The sequence below is a fragment of the Tympanuchus pallidicinctus genome, unplaced genomic scaffold (assembly GCF_026119805.1).
Source record: "Tympanuchus pallidicinctus isolate F22 unplaced genomic scaffold, pur_lepc_1.0 scaffold2, whole genome shotgun sequence".
Taxonomy (NCBI): domain Eukaryota; kingdom Metazoa; phylum Chordata; class Aves; order Galliformes; family Phasianidae; genus Tympanuchus; species Tympanuchus pallidicinctus.
The window spans coordinates 44,801,452-44,819,252 of NW_026294721.1; the positions used below are offsets into that span (position 1 = coordinate 44,801,452).

Consider the following 17,801-nt stretch of genomic DNA (forward strand, 5'->3'; position numbering starts at 1 on the left):
TTCCATCCTTCCCACATTAGCCAGCAATGTCTCACAGTGTTTCCTGCAGGCATCCTTTTCCAACAAGTTGTTCACATCCCCTTCCCAAATCTGCCATGCTTTCCCCTAGGTGTGGGAACACCACATCAGCACATTTGAGTCATGAAGATAAACAAGCTGTTCCAAGAACTGCAGATAATAGAATCACAGAATCAGGAAAATTAGAAAAGATCACTAAGATCACCAAGTCTAATCCCAACACATCTCCACCATGCCCGCTGCCCAAGTCCCTCAGTGCCACATCTCCATGGTTCTTGAATGCCCTCAGGTATGGTGACTCTACCACCTCCCTGGGCAGCCTGTGAACTCATTCACTAAACCCACTTACTAAAATGAGGAAGAGCTGAGTCACTCTCTGATGCTGAGATCTATCTGTAACCATGCTTCAAGCATCTCCAACATCTGCAGACCTGGGATGACAGTCAGGTTGACTTAAGAAGTGTTTGTACCCTTCTGTGGTATTTCCCCTAAGAAAGTGATTTATTTACAGCTACATCAGCACTGAGTCAGTTCCTTCTTTCTTTTCCTCAGCACCCTCTATTTACACTCAGAATCTTTTGTGAGCACAGGTGTATGAATAGCATAGCTCCAATTAATTGCAGCGTAGCCCACAGTGCTGCACTGATCAGTCGCTGCTGTGCACCTGCAGTAATAAAATACCAAGAGAGATAATGCATTGAATTTTAATCACGTGTTGCCATGTTACACATTAGATAGCTTAAAAATATTTCCTTTATTCCTGGGCTGTTTGTAACAGGGTGTTAGCAATTAAGCACCAACAGCCTGGGAAGTGCTGGTTAGAGTGACTAAGTGGATTCCAGCTGGGTAGCAGGAGTGCTCTTCTTAAATGGATCATATAATTATAGGATGTTTCTTTCCACTCTTTGTGAAAGGAAGCTGGAGCAGTTTACAAACTCTTCCCATGCTGTAATGTGGCATTTGTGAGACTAGAATTCAATACAGAGCAGCCAAATCGTAAAAGAAGCAGTATCCTCTTCAGCTGCAAAGGCCAAGTAGTCCTTGTGTCTCACATTGTCCTTCCTCCATTAACATGTAACTGGTAAATGTGATCTTTTTCCTAAACGTACAACAGGTGGATAACTCTGAAAGAGTTTTCTTTTCGATAACTGCAGTGATAAAGGCAAAAATAAAACAGTTGTTCAATCATAACAGTCTGCTTGGGCAACAGCTCCTGAGTCAAGGAAGGCTCCCTACAAAGCATATGAACAAGGAGGCACAGTCACAGCCATGTGCTTCTACATGGATGTGGGGACAGAGGACTGAGTGACCATGCTGTTTGTCTTCTGCCAAGATGAAAGGCTCTCTTACACCTCAAGCTTTATAAGATATTTTGATGCATGCCAAGATAGTTACTTATTTAACTAACCCGGTGGACAATTACTGCTGAAGACATTTGGAAAGCTTAAGTATTTTTTGTAAGACCACTTCTTACCTTTCCCTCTATGCAGTGCATTTAAAGAGCAGCAAGAGATGAATCAAACCCTTTTATTTCATTGCCAAAACCATCTCATAGTGATCTTCCAGCTGTTTTGGTTTTTATTCTGTGATCAGTTATATGCATTCCAATGCAAACAGTCACTAATCAGCAGTTCTCTGAGCCTCCCTTAAAGCATTTCTACAAAAATGCAGTATTTGCAATTCTTCATTAAGGCAAGATAGAAGCAGTGTTAATGATGGTTACTTCATTACTGACTGCTCTTCAACTCTGGAGAGCATAGGGATTGGGCTTGATACTGTTTGCTGAGTAACTTTTGTCAATTGTTTCTAGCATATTTTTCACGCTGGGCATCAGGAAGCTCCCAACATATTCAGGAATTCCAGATCTGCGAGCACTGTAAGATACAACCAAAAGCAGCTCAACTCATTTCATGAAATCAAACATATTTCCCATGCAAGTACCCAGCACTCTGACAGCATCTTAGCAATCCTCAGTGACACCTCAGCAATGCCACTGGCATTGTGACTAAAGGAGATACAGAACCCACTGGGCCCATGAACTTACAGACCAGAGGCAGGAAAATACAAAGACATCTAGGTTCCTTTTCCTCTCATACACTACTATGCACTGAAAAGTATGAACTAAAAATGGAAACAGTAGACCTACATCATTTGTATTAAAAATTCTCTTCGTCTCATTAAGGTGATTATTTAACAGATGAGTCCCATGAGTGCTATCAGAAAAGTTGCCTCTAGTAAGATGCTTGGCAATAAGCCTGAAGACAGACGCTCCTGTTCCATAACGAGTGATCAAAGGCAACTATTAATAAGCTGCTCTCCCTGGGAATAAAAAAGGAAAAACAGAATTTAAAGAGAGGTCTCCTACAGGCTGAGAAGCACAAGAAATTTCAAGTTAATACATACTTTCCCGATTTTTGAAAATCTACCCAAGCCAAAGAGAAGCACACAAAGTGCTTTTAGAAATCTTATTCTTTTAAAATCAGCACTTGTGGACACAGCAATGAAGTTGACTAATGGCAAGCATTTACAGCCAAGTGCCATAGCACAAAGAGGGTGAAGATCTTCAGTGAAGAGCTGGAACATACTCATTTACTCGGCCACAAATTCTTTCTTTTCTAATCTATTTGAAAAGGGTCAATGCAACTTCTGTAAGAGGAATCCTGCCATACAAACCTTGAGAGGGCTCTTAAGTGGTCAGTGTGCACACACAGAGATGATGTAGTGGACAAGGTCTACTTGGATTTCTCAAAACCAGTCACTGAAGGCTTTATAAGAAAAATTAGTAGTAGAGTTAAGAAAAAAAGGCCTTTACTGGGATATATGTTATGAAAGTTGACCACTTTCATATTTCATTTTCCATCTTTTAGACAAAGGGACACCAGCATGGAGGTGTGCTGCTAAGTCTGGGGAAAACAGAAATAGCAATCAGAAGAAAAACTTAAAGATGATGGGAAATTGTTCAGTCTAAGGATGAGCGGACACCTTAAAAAGCTATAAAATGATCTACTGAGGTTTTGTGAGTGGACAGTAATAAGTCAAGGGACAGCTGGTGCAGAAAAATAGACAAATTAACAGATGCCTATAGAGGAAAAAATTACAACCCTACCTACTGAGATGAAATGATGAGCCTCAAGAAGATGATTCTCATTTGGAAGTGAGACCTCCAGATTATGGTACAGTTGGAACAGTTGCAACCATTTCCAGATCAGTTCTATTTGTTTAACTATTTTCATGCAAGTTTGGAATTGTTATTTAAAGCCAATTTAGAGCAAAGAACTTGTGAGCTGCTATGGAGCAGTACTCCATCCTTAACAATCTGAAGAATGTTCAACTCAGCTATTGACAAATGTACTATCCTGATGTAATTCTGGCATTCCTGGCCCATTAGTTTCCAGCTTCAAAGTGAATCATAAGCTTTCAAAAAATACAGTTTTAGCATGCAGATCCCATTATTGAAGCAATCATTATGGATGCAGTTGAAATAACAAGGTAAAAATCTCATCTTTTGTGATGCAGTTTCAAATATATACATACACACATTCATATATATATATATATATATATATATATATATATATATTACACAGAATAAAGATTTCTATCCTAAATCCCAAAGGCTTAACTCCTTTCAGTACTTCATCTATTCATTGGGAAAGCTGCTTGGGATTTTCATATACCTAACTCATCACCACACAGAAATTATTTTTGAAACACAATTCTCACCTGGATTAAAAGGAAAAATTTAAAAAAAAAAAAAAGGACAATAGTGACAAGGAAATTGAAAGCAACATGATGAGGCAAAATTCAGTTGAAGTTTTTAATAGCTCATCCTAGTACTTTATTTTCTCAGTTGAAGGTCAGTTCCTAGCTTAAAGGTAAGAATCCACATGCTAGTGCCAAACGTGGTGTTTGCTTAAAAAGGGGCTTAACCACAGCTGAATCTTGGACACGCAGACAGCATTAGCACATGTCCTTTAGAAGTTAGCAAGTGAATTTTCTGGGGATTTGGTACCTTTCTCACAAATCACTATTTGCTGTGTTGGAGGCAGCCAGGAAGAAAATTCAGTCTAGTCCTCAATGTGGGCTTGTTTCTCCTCTTACTTTGCTGTAGAGGGATATTTTAGCTCTGCATTGTGGTTCTGCAAAAATTGCAACCCTTGATATACTTCAGAGGAGGAAATCTTCTTTGTTTTTCAGTCGATACAGAGGGGCTGAATTTCATCTCTTTGAAGATACACATTCATGTGACACTCAGTGGGACGAAGCTGGAAGAAGATGCAGACATTTGAGCATCCTACCTTAGGCAAAGTTATGCCTGAAAGGAAACAGATACCAAACTTGTGAATTATTTATCTTTTCTATATATTTAGCTCATCTTAACCAGAGTTCGTGCTTGTTCCACTATCTATCTTGCCTGAAAGAAATCTGAAGCAGCAGGCTATGAACTGCAGGAATCCATTGGCAAATCCATTTCCTGGACTCCGGTTTCCTTTGCCTGAAGATTACTCATAAAATAATAAACTTCCCCTCTGAAAAGGAAATATTTTCCAGCACCTACTTAAACACATTTCATTTATTTATTCCAAAACTTTTCCCCAAACTATCCACAATTTATAAAGGAAAAAAAAAAGGCTCAATTTATTCTTAAACAAAGAACGCTGATTATTGCAACACATCGCCAGGTGAAAAAACATTGCTGTTAGTGTAACAAATTCACTGCCTGGAATAGAAAGCTACCCAAACACACCTGGGCCTCTTCACAAAGCATTTAAGATTGTGTTAAGGACATCGAAGACGGAACACTTGGGACTACCAGAAACTGTGTGCAACTTGGGGGGGACGGCTCTCAAGCACTGAGAACCAAACAGCCCTCAGGTATTAATCTATAGCAGTAAAAATGTATGTCAGATATATGTTCAGCTACTTTTCTTTTTCAGAAGCATGTATCAATAGTCTTTTTAATGTCTCTTAATCCCACTCCCAAGAAAGGAAATGATTCCAAAGTTGTGTGCTGAAGGCATCCACTTGGCACACTGATTTTCAATAGCATTAGGCATACAGGGGGAAGTAGAAAGAGACTGCTCAATGAAATGGTCTCTACAGTCTCAATTGACTTTTGTTTATTTTTCATTTGAGTATGTAGACATCAAAAGTTTGGTGAAAGCCCAGAAAGAACAACTGGAGCTAATTTAAATGTCTACTTGTGTTGGTGCAATGCCCAAAAATTCATTGATATCTGCCCTGTCCCACTCAATCCAGGGCTAAGTAAACAAAACCAAGGACTGTCAATAAAGCATTGACATTTGTCTCCTTCCTTCATTAGTCCAAGAAATGCTGCTTCATCCTAAATGGTTAGAAAAGGATGTTGCTGTTACCACAGTAGAACAAGTAATAAGAAATTGAAGAAGAGAAAGACCTGGTCCCCATCCTGCTATTAGGTTTAGAGTCAGGAACAGGCCATCATCCCCTTCCCGATAAGGAACTAATTTAAAAAACTCAAAAGCAGGAGATGGAGGAGGAGGGGAAGAATTGTGGAGAGAGTAAAAAGACATTAAAAAAAAAAAAAAAAATCTGTTTTCCTGGACCAAAAGGGCCACCATGAAATATTCATAAGGCTTTTTCAGTTTGCTCTGTTTATCCATTCCTGAAATATTGACACATGCAAGCTTCAAAAAAATCAGCTCCCAGAAATTGTTCCAATACCAGTGGTGTCAGTCAATGTTATCTCTGCATTATGGGCTTATTAAAAAGGGGCAGAAGAGAAAAGCTCTGAGATACGCTTGCCATGGATTTCACCACATGTGTTCCAGTTCTTACTCAGTTTGGCTGAGCCAAAAAGCAGAAGGTTAGCTACAGGATGAAAGCTGTCACCTTCTGGTCCCAGCCAGCACTGAGAGCACAGAGGCATGTCAAATTGAAATATGATTAACCATACCTCTTCCATAAGATCACAGAAAAAATAGCTATTGGAGCTCAGTAATTGCTCTGAGGGAGCTTAGCAGGGGACAAAAGATGAAGTAGCTCTACTACATTTGCAAGGCCTGGGCTCTGCAAAGCCTTGGAAGAAGTTCCATGGTTAATTTCAACAAGGAACTTCAAGAAATTGGTTTGCATTTAATATCTGAGACTCTTATCAGCAGTTGCAGAAAAGTCCATGAGGCCTCCATTCGGTCCAGAGTTGTCCTAGTGCAAGAACAAGAGAGAAAACTCTGATTATGAAGGCTAAGAAGATTCATCTTTTGTCTTTCTGTATGCAAGAAAAGCTTTTAGAATAAATGCACATGCATGGAAGCTCCTAACCAATTATTTTGTTTTATGTCATACTGAATGTTATGCACACATGATTACTTTAGTATTTGGCATTTTCTTTATTGCCAGTCACTAAACTACAAGGAAAGAATGATGCTACCATTGTGTCTAAAAGGGGGCTATAGGAAAGAAGGGGACAGACTCTTCGGTGGGGTCTGTTCTGACAGAACAAGGGGAAAGTGTTTCAAACTAAAAGAGGGGAAATACAGATTGGATATAAGGACGTTCTTTACACTAAGGGTGGTGAGGCACTGGCACAGATTTCCCTGAGAGGCGTTGGAAGCTCCATCCCTGGAGAATTCAAGGTCAAGCTGGAGTAGCTCTGAGCACCTGATGTAGCTGTAGGTGGCCCTGCTCACTGCAGGGGATTTGGAACTGGGTGGCTTTCAAGGATTCCTTGCAACTCAAACAAATCTGTGGTTCTATGATTAAGTGCAGAAACAGCCAAAAACCAGCCATAGATCCATGCAGGAAAAAAAACAAAATAAAATAAAATTGTTTTCCCTCCAGGTGAAAGAGCAGCGCAGAGGCATCAAGAACCTAAGGGACACATTAATCTCACTCTGCTCCATAAAACACACAGCACAGAAGTGAACTGCTTTGCAACTGCCTCAAGCCTAAAATCTGCAGAGATGAAGCAAGTTCCCCCTCCTGCTTTATTTTCTGCTTCCTATGATAAATGTGGGATCCTTAAATTATCTCTCAAACCAGAAGCTGTTCCTGTTGCCTGCCGGTTGGTTGTTCCCGCACCTCGCCAACTGCACCGTTTGTGGAGCTCCAGTGCTGCAAACCTTAGGTGGAGGGAGGCCCCTGGTGGTCACACAGAGTAAGGCACCAGAACCCCGAAAAGGAAACGTAACACTGCCACCCTGAACATCTCCCAGCTAGTCTTATGACATAACAGCACAGCTCTCCTCTAACAACAGTGTCAGAGAAGTTAAAGGTAGCTTTTCAGTAACGAGATTTTTCCCATTTCTGTCATTCTGGGCAACAGAAAGAACTGCTGAGAAATTTGCATGCATCTAGAAATAGACTAATAAAAAATACTTGAAAAAAAAATCTCCAGTGACAACACACACACAAAAGAAAAAAAAGACTACAGCTCAATCATCTTCATTTCTGGAACAGATCTTTTACAATCGATTTTCTCTTGAACTTCAGATGAGATGTTAAAGACAATAAGAGTATGATTGCTTCACAACAGTCCGGAAGACAAATGCTATCCACAGCCTCCAGCCAACCCAAATCCATTTTCTGCAATATGTGACTTCTTTTTACCACTTCTAACAGAAGTCCTACCAGTTCCTCTAAGCACATGCCTCAGCTCATACAGCCACTTAGGTAAGCAGGAGGCTATTGGAAAGCAGAGGTTAAGATTCAGAGGAAAATGGTACTACCAGTTAAAACACCTGAGGAAAACCATTGCTCCTTCTGATCAGGACCGCTTTGCAGTACATCATAATACACAGCTGCAATAAAGATGCTTTTCCTGCTGTGGCCAAGGCATAATGCTGTAGCTCTTGAGCAAGCCCTGACCTTTAAGCAAAAATCACAAGGAGAGGAGCATCCTGAGAATGACTTTCTCTTTCTGATTCCCTTGAGTACTGCCCTAAACCATCTGCTGACCTTGCCCTTGCTGATTTGTTGCTATTGTCAGAGCTTACCAGTCTGTGCCTGTATCTACTTAATTTCCAAGAAACACTAATTTTCTACCGCTGTTCAGCAATGCAGTTCCAGCACCAGGAGGTGTGACAGTAAAAGTTTGTGACCACAGAGAAAGGAACCTTTAAGATAAAGTGGGCATCGGGGAATATGCATTCTTATAGTAGTATTTAATGTCTTATAGCAAAGCACCAAAAACAGAAGTTCGTTGGGGAGGGTGAATGTTCTCTTCATGTTTTGTTTTATTCCCCCCTCCCCGCCCTTTAGGAAGTAACCAGATGTGGAAACCAGAAAAGCAAGTAGCCACATGTGTTAAAAGTTTGTAGGCTGAGAGGATGAAGAGAGGAGAAAAAAGAGGGGGAAGCAGGCAGAAGAGACGATGAGGCTGTGTTGCTTAGTAGTGAATCCTCTATGCAATCTGAGTTTTCTTGGAAAACCCACACTGTAACTGTCCACATCACAACAAGTGGAAGATAGCAAAAACTAGCACATGCACTGGATGAGCTTCCTTGGTCAGAGAGTTTTAGAGACTACATCCACTCTCTCCTCAAGGGTTTCTGGGAATGGAACTAAAATGGTCTACATAAAAGAGAGGGCACTGTGTAACTATACCCAATGAGACCATCATTCTGAGACATTTCAGATTCTTCACAAGTGCCAATTCTCATCAACTGTGGTGTGATTTGTCTCAGCTACTATACCTTAGGACAGTCCCACAGCAGCCTGCCTCCCTGACCTCAGGGAAACATCAACACAGACCCACAGCTCGCTGACATACTGCTGCCACCAGGACAGGAACTGCACACTGTGTGACTCAGTGGACTCAGCCCTCAGAGCTCTGAAAAGAAAGGGATTTTCCTTTCTCACACACCACCCCTTTTCCATCCTGCTCTGTGTCCTGTGAACACTAATCCCAGAAGTCTGAGTCCTTAGAAAACATGTTTTTAGCTTCAGAAGGGTGATCCACCTATTGAAGCATATCACTTTGTTCTTGGGTAGAAATATTTTAGTATCTCAAACACATCTACCATTTCAGAACTGCAGAATATCCACTGTTGGAAGGGACTGATGAGGATTATCAAGTCCAACTTCCAAGTAACACAACTGCCCTGTTCCTCTACATATTCCTGACAGGTATTTGGAGTGAAGAAAACAACCAGCGACCCCTCCCACAATACAGAAGGAGGCTGACATAGTGCTCATTGCTTTGTGGGAAGCACTCTGGGAAAAGTAAAAAAGCATTTTCTATCTCACACAAGAGGCAGAGGGCATTGGGAACTGTCACCATTGCCTTTATCTAACATTGTGTTCCACGGGAACAAGCAAAGAGATGTGAATACATGTGCCTTTTCTCTCCTGACTGGGCATCTGATGTTCTGTTTCAGGGCAGCCCAGGAGAGGACACCACAGGGACATCCATTAAATCCAATCTGTACAGTCACATGGTCATTTATGACCTCATTGTCAGAAGGACCTAAAGTCCCAATCTGTGAGGCTGTTCTCTCAGTGATTTCTTTTGCTAGTTTGAAATATCTTAGAAGAAAATAAAAGTTTAAGTGGGTTCAAAAGAAAATAAACAGATTTCCCCATAAGCAAATATGTTCCAGGTAGCAATAGTGCATTTTGCCTACATATCCCCAAAGCAGCAGTCAGTGTGCTGTGAAGATTGTGGAATCATTTGAGTCAGAAGAGACCCTTAAAGGTCATCAGTTCAACTCCTCTGCAACGAGCAGGGACGCCTACAGCTACATCAGATGCTGAGAGCTCCTCCAGCCTGACCTTGAACATCTTCAAGGGGCAACCAGCATCTCTTTGGGCAGCCTGTGCCAGTGCCTCATCACCCATATTGTAAAAAACTTCTTCCTTATATTCAATCTAAATATCTCCTCTTTTAGTTTGAAACCATTTCCCTGTGTCCTAACAAAACAGACCCTGCTAAAGAGTCTGTCTTTTCTTATAGCTCCCATTTAGATATTGAAAGGCCACTCTCAGATCTCCCCAGAGCCTTCTCCAGGCTTAACAGACCCAGCTCCCTCAACATGTCCTCATAGGAAAGGTGTTCTCTCCTTCAGATAATTTTTGTGGCCCTCCTCTAGACACACTCTAACAGGTCTACATCTCTCCTGCCCTGAGAATTCCACATCCAGATGCAGTACTCCAGGTGAAATATCACCAACACAGAGCAGAGGGGCAGGATCACCTCCCTCTCCCTGCTGACCACACTTCTTTCGTGCCCATGATGTGGTTGGCTTTCTGGGCTGTGAGGGCACGTTGCTGGCTCATGAGAAGCTTGCCATCCACCAGTACCCTCAAGTCCTTTTTGGCTGTACTATATCCTTACATCCTCCAGCTTGCACTGATAGTGAGGGTTACCACAACCCACATGCAATACCTGGCACTTAGCTTTATTGAACCCCATGAGGTTCACCTGGGCTCACTGCTTGAGCCTGTCCATATCTCTCTGGATGGCATTCTCTCCCTCAGGCATGTCAACTGCACCACACAGCTTGGATTCACCTGTAAAGTTGCTGAGTGCAATTGATCCAAAGAAAATCCACAAATACTCTTCTGACTGGGCTGAGAAAGAGCCATCCTGGAGTGGTCTCATCTTCCAGACCTGCAGGCATCACATGCACTGCTCTGCTTTCTCCATGCTGGAGGTATGGTATCCATCAGGCAGGACATGTTCAAGGACACTAGGATTGGATTGAAGAAAAGAAGAAATATGTATCAAATGGGAGAAGGGAAACTTCAAGAATCATATTGAAGTGTTGCAGAAAAAGTGTAGTCTTGACCATATAGAGAATGAAATAGAGCATAACAGACTACAGCAAAAGATAATATTGGCTTGAAAGAATTATGAAGTTGCTGATTTCTGACCTACACAAAGAAAACATAGCAAATCATACTGACAGCTAAAATGTGGATTCGTATCTCTATGGATGATTCAGCCCAAGTGAGGTAAATGAGGTGTCAGAAGGAAATGAGGAGGACTGAGGTTCTGAGAGGAAAACACATCACATCCATGTCCCATCCCCTAAAAACAAACACATTACAGCCTGTAATCAAATTAGGAGACCTTTAAGCAACAAAAACGTTACCTTCTGGCATTGCCAAAGTTCCACATTGGTGTTATCTGCAGCCAGTGGTGGCACCCAGAGCCCTGCTCTTTCTCAGCAAGTCCACACATGATGTCAGGGCACAAAGTGCACCATCTCCAAAAACTTGGGCTTTTTTTCCTCCTCTTCCCTTTGCTTTCTGCAGACCTTGCAGATATAAAGAGGTTTCAGCCATTCACTGGGCAAAGCAGCGTGGGGGGAAGCAGTGAGCAGCACTGGATGTGGCAAGCAGCTGATGGGACAGCACTGAATACAGCAGCAGTTGGTGCTGCAGCAGCCCCAAATCCACGCTCCGTTAGCACTAGGCACAGCTCAATCCTCTTCCCCATTCTGGTTCAGCACAGGGCCAACACATCTCTTCTGCAGCCAACAGAAGAGTAGAGTGGATTTCCTCTGGGAATCTTCACAGCAAAGTGACTGCTGCTTTGGGATCTGCAGACAAAGCACACTCCAGGCAGCTAGAGGGCATTACTCCATGAGCTCCTCAGCCAAAAGGGAAGCAGTCAGGACAAATATTCCCGTGCAGAATAAGAACAGGAACTTTCTCCCCAAGGCTGTTTCCATCCCTTTCCATTAGAATTTAAAATAACCTGCTTAGGAACCTTAGGGAACCTGCTTTGGCAGGGGGGTTGGTCTCGATGATCTCTAGAGGTCCTTTCCAACCCCTACAATTCTGTAATTCTGTGAACCCCGTGGAGGAAATCTGGTGCTTTTTTTGTTTTGTTTTTTGTTTTGCATACTTAAACAAAAAACCTCTCATATTACTTTCTGATCATCAGTGGTACCTCACTCTGGGTGCCTAAGAAAAGCTCATAAAGCCTGGTGAAATCTACCTGGGCTCAACAAAGGAGCCCCATCTTGTCACTTACGAAGAGGGTGGTGAGGCACTAGCACAGGTTACACAGAGAGGTGTTGGAAGCCCCATCCCTGGAGACACTCAAGCTGGAGATGTTTTGAGCACCTGATGTCACTGTAGGTTCCCTAATCATTGCAGGGGAATTGAGACAGACAGCCTTTAAGGATCCTTCCCAGCTCAAATGATTCTATAGTTCTACAGTTTAAGTTACTATGACTTCAGTGTTACTTTGCTTGATCTTCATACTAACTTAGAACCTTACCCAAAAGAAAAAAGTTTACTGATGATTTCCCCTTAAGTAAGTTGCAGTGTTTCACAGCACGCCAGTCTGTTTTCTCCTTGGACATGCCTCCAAAGCCAATGGCTGCTCCCATCACCCAGAACTCCTTCCCGTGATCCATTCTCTATTTATTTGTAACACTTTCCTAACAGTTACCGTGAAAAAAATTGAGAGAACATTTTGTGAAATTGGTCAAAATGGTGTCACCCAGAAGAATGTTGTGAATTGTGCTATCTTAATGCTACTAATTGAAACTTAACATCAGTAAGCCCAGGAAGTAAGCTTAGCTTTAACAGCATGCTCAGTCACAACTTGGTCAAGTGTCTCAGGGGCAGCCATATGCCAGGAGCAGACCTAGAAGACACCAAAACAGGAGCAGTGTGAACATTGTAGCTCACTTCTGGTTGTATACTGTTTTTCTCTCACCCAGCACTCTAATGGATTATGAAGGCTTCTGTAAGCATCAAAGTTGATGTTAATGTTCAACGCAACATAAAGCTCTGCACAGCTCCTGTGCTCACATAGGACTTATTGAGGGAAGTCACATCCTACAAGGAACAGCAGTGGTTCTCCTAGGTAGAAATAAACACATTCATGTCACTTCACACATTCATGGAGGCAGTGGTGTGGGATTTCTTCTTATGATTTAGACATTGTTTTGTTCCTATTAGTTCTGATAGCAGCTCTTCTACTCAAAATAATGTGTCTGTAAAGTTAAAGCCAGTGACAGCACAGAGTACCTCATGGATGTCACGGCCGTGCTGGGTTGCGTTTGCCCTGCAGGCCTCCTCTCCAACATGGAAGGCTGCAATCTGAAATCAGTATCTGTCAATGTTAAGAATTAACACAAGATATCACATCTCTCAGATAGAGTTCATAAGATGTCCACCCAGCAGCAGCCAGAGTTCTGTTAGCATGGCAAACTCAGGATGCAACGAGAGATGGCTCAGAGGGACTCATCCAGGAAAACTTAGGAGAAGCTGTATGACCTCAGACAGTCCAGATTTTTTGTGAACTTCTGGTGTGTCCTACATCTTGTTGCTCATATATACAAATACACATGGAAGACATGTGAGGAGCGCTGAGGTCCATGGTTTGCTCAGCCCAGAGGACTGTCACGATAGCACTGTGACAACGCAATGCTCAGCCAACTCCGGACAGGAGAGGGAAGGTGTCACGGTCCCACGGAGGTTCCACAGCAAAATACCATCAGCAGCTGAACTGTGGGTCCCATCTCTGCCAATAGACGTCCTTGCCACGTCCATCCCAGCATCACCCTACCCAGTAGCCCTTCAGTGTCCTGAGGAGCCACTACCCAAAGCGGAACTTTAGCCGGTAGCGGCCAGGAGCGGGGCTGTGCCGTGACGTGGCCATCTTCTTGGGCGGCGGCGGTGGTGGGGGTGGTGGCTTCTTCTCAGGGCGGGCGACGGTGAAAGCCAGCTGGGATGGAGGGGGCTGCCGGAAGCGGGGCAAGAAGTGTGTGGAGACATGCTGGGGACGGGCACGAGGGCTGCAACCCCTCTTGGCCTTGCCCCGCTTGTTGAGGGCCACGTACCACTGGCGGCCAGAGCGCTGCCCACGGTGCACAGCCGAGGCATAGGTGTTGTAGCTGTTCTCCTGGAAGCGCTCATGGAACTGGCACTCAGCAGTGAAGCGCGCCTGCAAGCAGAGACAGAAATTAGCTGGGGAGCTGCCCCCACCCACACCCCCTGCCCATAGCACTGTGCTTGTTCTCCCAAACTGCTGCTCTGAAACTGGTGAGGGATGCATGGAGAACATCCTGGAGCCCAGCAAACCTCCACCATTCCTAATACCTCCCTGTGCAAGGTAAGGTCCGGAGGAAAATCCTTCCCCAGAACTGGGATTGTGTTGCAATGTACTTTCCCAGCAGATTTTTCCCTGTGTAACACCTGGAATCGAATCTTTCAGTCTCTGCCTGGAAGACAAACCATCCCACTGATTTCCTTGTGCTTTCCTGCCCCCCCCTCTTTTTTTTTTTTTTTTTTTAAATGCGCTTGTAGTGCTGCATCTCCACCTCCCTGCTCACCTCCCTGCCACATGGCACCCCAGCCACTGGGTTTAGGGCTGACCAAAGCTCCTGGAAAGCTGTAGACCCACAGAGCTACTCTCAGAGCAGCTCCAGGCCTGCGGGCATGGCTGTACCACAGTGCAGCACCGTGGCACCGCAGCGGCTCCGCATCAAAGCATGGCTGTGAGTGACGGGCACAGAGCTTGCTTTGTGCATTGGGCCATGAAATAACTTTATCCCGCCAAGGCCAGGAGGAATAACAGATGCAGGCTTTGCATTATCGGTGTTATCAGCCTGGCCATCCTCAGGCGTTTGGGTCAAGTTTCTACAAATTGATGGCTTTCGTCAGAGGAAGGCACCATGTCTCTCTCCAAGGATGCTCCTGCAACATGGATTTCACACATAGACTGAGGCTGAGTTTCTTGCTGCATTTTCATAGAAACATAGAATGATTTGAATTGGAAAGGATCCTTAAAGAGTATCCAGTCCAACTCCCCTGCAATGAGCAGAGACCTCCAGCAGCTACATCAGGTAACCACAGCCCCTCCAGCCTAACCTTCAATGTCTCCAGGGGCTTCCAACGCCTTTCTGGGCAACCTCTCTCTCTGGGGGCCTCAATACCCATACTGTAAAAAACTTCTTACGTCCAATTTAAGATTTTTCTCTTTTAGTTTGAAACAATTTCCCCTTGTCTTATCATCCTGCTAAAGAGTCTACCCCCTTTCTCCTTATAACCCTCCCTTAGACACTGAAAGGCCTTTGTTTCGCCCACTCCTGCTCTGCCCATTTTCCATATTTCCCCCACACACAGCCATCATATCTCTCCCAGACCCACCCTGCTTAGACACAGCAAAGCACTCACCCTCTGGGCATCCCCAGGAGACATGCCCCCATAGAACTCAGTGCAGAGCAGCACTGAGAGTGTGTGAACCTCACTCGATGGCCCTGTGGGCTTGGGTAGCCCCAGCACATCACCAACGCTCATGTTGCAGCATCACCAACACAGGGCAGGCATCTACATGCCCCAAACACCAGTGTGCACACAGTTGTTGCAGCACCAGTACTGTGCTGTACGCACTGGGAATACTCACACTTGCGTGGAGTTTTCCTTTCTTTGACATAGCTAGAAATTTGTTGCTGAAAACTCCTCGGATTCCAACGATCCCCTGAGAGACAGCAAAGATTTCCAGAACGCCTAGGATGACAGAAAGCTCAGAATAAATCACATTTCTTTTTGCATCAGCGTGACAAAAATAAAGCAGAAATCTCATGGCTGCATTTCTCCAGCAAAAGGCCCCGCTCCTCAGCAACCGCCTCTGCGCGGCTCTGCTGCTCCTGTGTCCCCAGCAAGCGGCATGACGCTGCGGCTGTGGGGTTTGGTTTATTCCTCTCCTTATTTCCCAGCCGGTTCCTCGAGCCCGCGGGGGACAAGCTGGGGACGGAGGATGCTCTTACACACGGCTTGGGCCAGTGCCGACAGATCGCAGATTCGGGAAGCCCCGTTTCCCCCCCGAATTTCTCACCTGTTCTTAAGCAGGTTTGTCCCCACCCCAGCCCCGGGAGCCGCGGTTCAGAGGACGGTTTAGGACAGAGAGAGCTCCCAACCGGAGAAACCTTTCTGCTTCCGTGTGGCCAGCTGCCACGGCCCCGACCTCCAAAACGCGGGCAGGAAGGGGCCCCGGCCCCGGCACTCACTGAGCGGGCTGGCGGCGTGCGCGCCGTCCACGCGGCCGTCGGGGTGCAGCTGCAGGTGGAAGCCGATGCCCACCCGGCAGTACAGCCGGCCCCGCCGTCGGCCCGGGCCCGCCGCCGTCAGGGAAGAGGGAGAGGAGGACGAGGAGGAGGAAGGCGTGGAGTGTCCCCCGCCGGGCAGCCGCTCCCTCCGGCCGCGAGCGGGCAGGGTGAGGAGGAGGAGGAGGAAGAGGAAGGCTGGGCGCATGCCGCCGGCGGGAGGAGGAGAAGGAGGAGGAGGAAGGGCGGGAGGAGGGCTCGGCATCCCGCTCCGCCACCCGGCACCGGCGGGAGGGGGCCGCCCCCGCCGCTGGCAGCCCGGGGGGGCCGCACCTGTGCTGGGCCGAGCAGCTCCCGGCGGTGCGGGGCGCGGCTCTGCCTCGGGTTACGGCGGGGCCCCCCCAGGGCCGCTGGGCTGGCAGAGATTGGGTTGCAGCCTCGCCGGGAGATGACAGCCAGCAGCTGCGGGGAAGGGGCCGGGGCCGACCCCTCCCGTTTGTGGGGCCCCGGGGCTGAACACGGAGCCGGGAGGGGAGGGGGGGGCAGCGGCAGCATCCCTCATCCCCAGTGGCCCCGAATGCCATCCCACCTCTTACCCCTACTCCTGCTTCATCACTGCCCCACACCCCATGGCAATGGTCTCCCCAGACACACCCCCCATTCCCCCACCCCCTATCCTCCCTCTGCACTCCCAGAGCCTCTGGAGAAGCCCTCCCCTTCATTCATCCCATACCCTTCTGTGTGCCCACCAGCACCAGAAAATCCCACTGCGGGGCCTTCGGGGGGGGGGGGAAGGTTGGTTCCAGGGGTCAGATTCACAGGAAGCACCGTAGGTGACCTTCAGCTGTGAGGAAGAGGAAGATCACGGGAGGAGAGGGGGGAACAACACATGCTTGAGGGTGGCACGCATAATCCTGCATCCGTATCTCTATATATACTTGTGTCTATAAATAGAATCATAAATATATATACACACACGCACAAATATATAAGCAGGCAGACACACAAATACACATGTTACATCCATCTCTATATGTACAGAAGTAGAACTGCCCCTGTACTTAGAGGCCATACCTGCAGGAGGGTTGGGGTGCTCAGAAGACTCTTCCTTTTTTGCCACTCAGACCAGTGAGACCCATTCGTTCCTCTCATCCACAATGGGATGTGGGGCTGTTGGGGATTGGTGCATGCTCACGGGGCATCCAGGGCCTGGAGGATGATTTACCCTTGCGAGGTCCATGCAGCAGGGAGAGGGAAAAAAAAAAGAAAGAAAAGAAAGAAAAAAAATAGAAGAAGGCGGCTTGATTCTAAATAAATAACAAACCCTAATAGCCCACTTCCTGCAATAATCCAATTTAATTGCCTGTGGCAGTTGCAGCCCTTACACACACACAGCAGTGGCCTCTGAAGGCTGCAGCTGAAGTGCTGCTGCTGCCTGAATTATTTAGGGCTTGGTTACAGAGCAAACTGCCAGTAGACAGAAAGATCCTTATGGACTCAGTCCCTGCTTGTCCCATCCAAGAGGACTCCATATCTGTGGGCTCTATCTTTGCTTCTCTCATCCCTAGAGTTCCATCTCTAACCCATTCTTGGTCATCCAGTTCTCATAAGCCCCACCCCTGGTGGTCTTAATGCACTGGGAGCGCTGAAGAGCACCTGTGTACCCCACAGCTATGCCACCATCAGGACTTCAGTGAGATACAATGACCCCAATGGACACAAACAAGGACAAAGACCCGAGCAAAACCCAGAGAAGTGCTTACATAAGGAAATAAACGTTCCAGAAGTCCTAAAGGT

General features: G+C 45.7%; 1 protein-coding gene across 1 annotated transcript; it reads right to left on the bottom strand.

The window, feature by feature from the left end:
• Positions 1 to 1,531: 1,531 nt before the first annotated feature.
• On the bottom strand, positions 1,532 to 16,269 carry FGF5 (fibroblast growth factor 5). Its single transcript, XM_052682964.1, has 4 exons — positions 15,969 to 16,269; positions 15,365 to 15,468; positions 10,507 to 13,903; positions 1,532 to 6,201 (listed from the first exon to the last, which is right to left on the bottom strand). Exons 1-3 carry the CDS (start codon positions 16,267 to 16,269, stop codon positions 13,556 to 13,558), a joined length of 753 nt encoding a protein of 250 aa, XP_052538924.1. The 3' UTR covers positions 1,532 to 6,201; positions 10,507 to 13,555.
• Between the last annotated feature and the right edge of the window lie 1,532 nt (positions 16,270 to 17,801).

Bases quoted from the DNA above. Each gene is read 5' to 3' on its own strand.
- FGF5 (XM_052682964.1), bottom strand. From the start codon at position 16,269: ATGCCGAGCCCTCCTCCCGCCCTTCCTCCTCCTCCTTCTCCTCCTCCC. The intron at 15,469-15,968 runs GTGAGTGCCGGG...CTGTCATCCTAG, and splicing joins GCACGCCGCCAGCCCGCTCA to GCGTTCTGGAAATCTTTGCT. The intron at 13,904-15,364 runs GTGAGTATTCCC...CTCTGCTTGCAG, and splicing joins AAGGAAAACTCCACGCAAGT to GCGCGCTTCACTGCTGAGTG.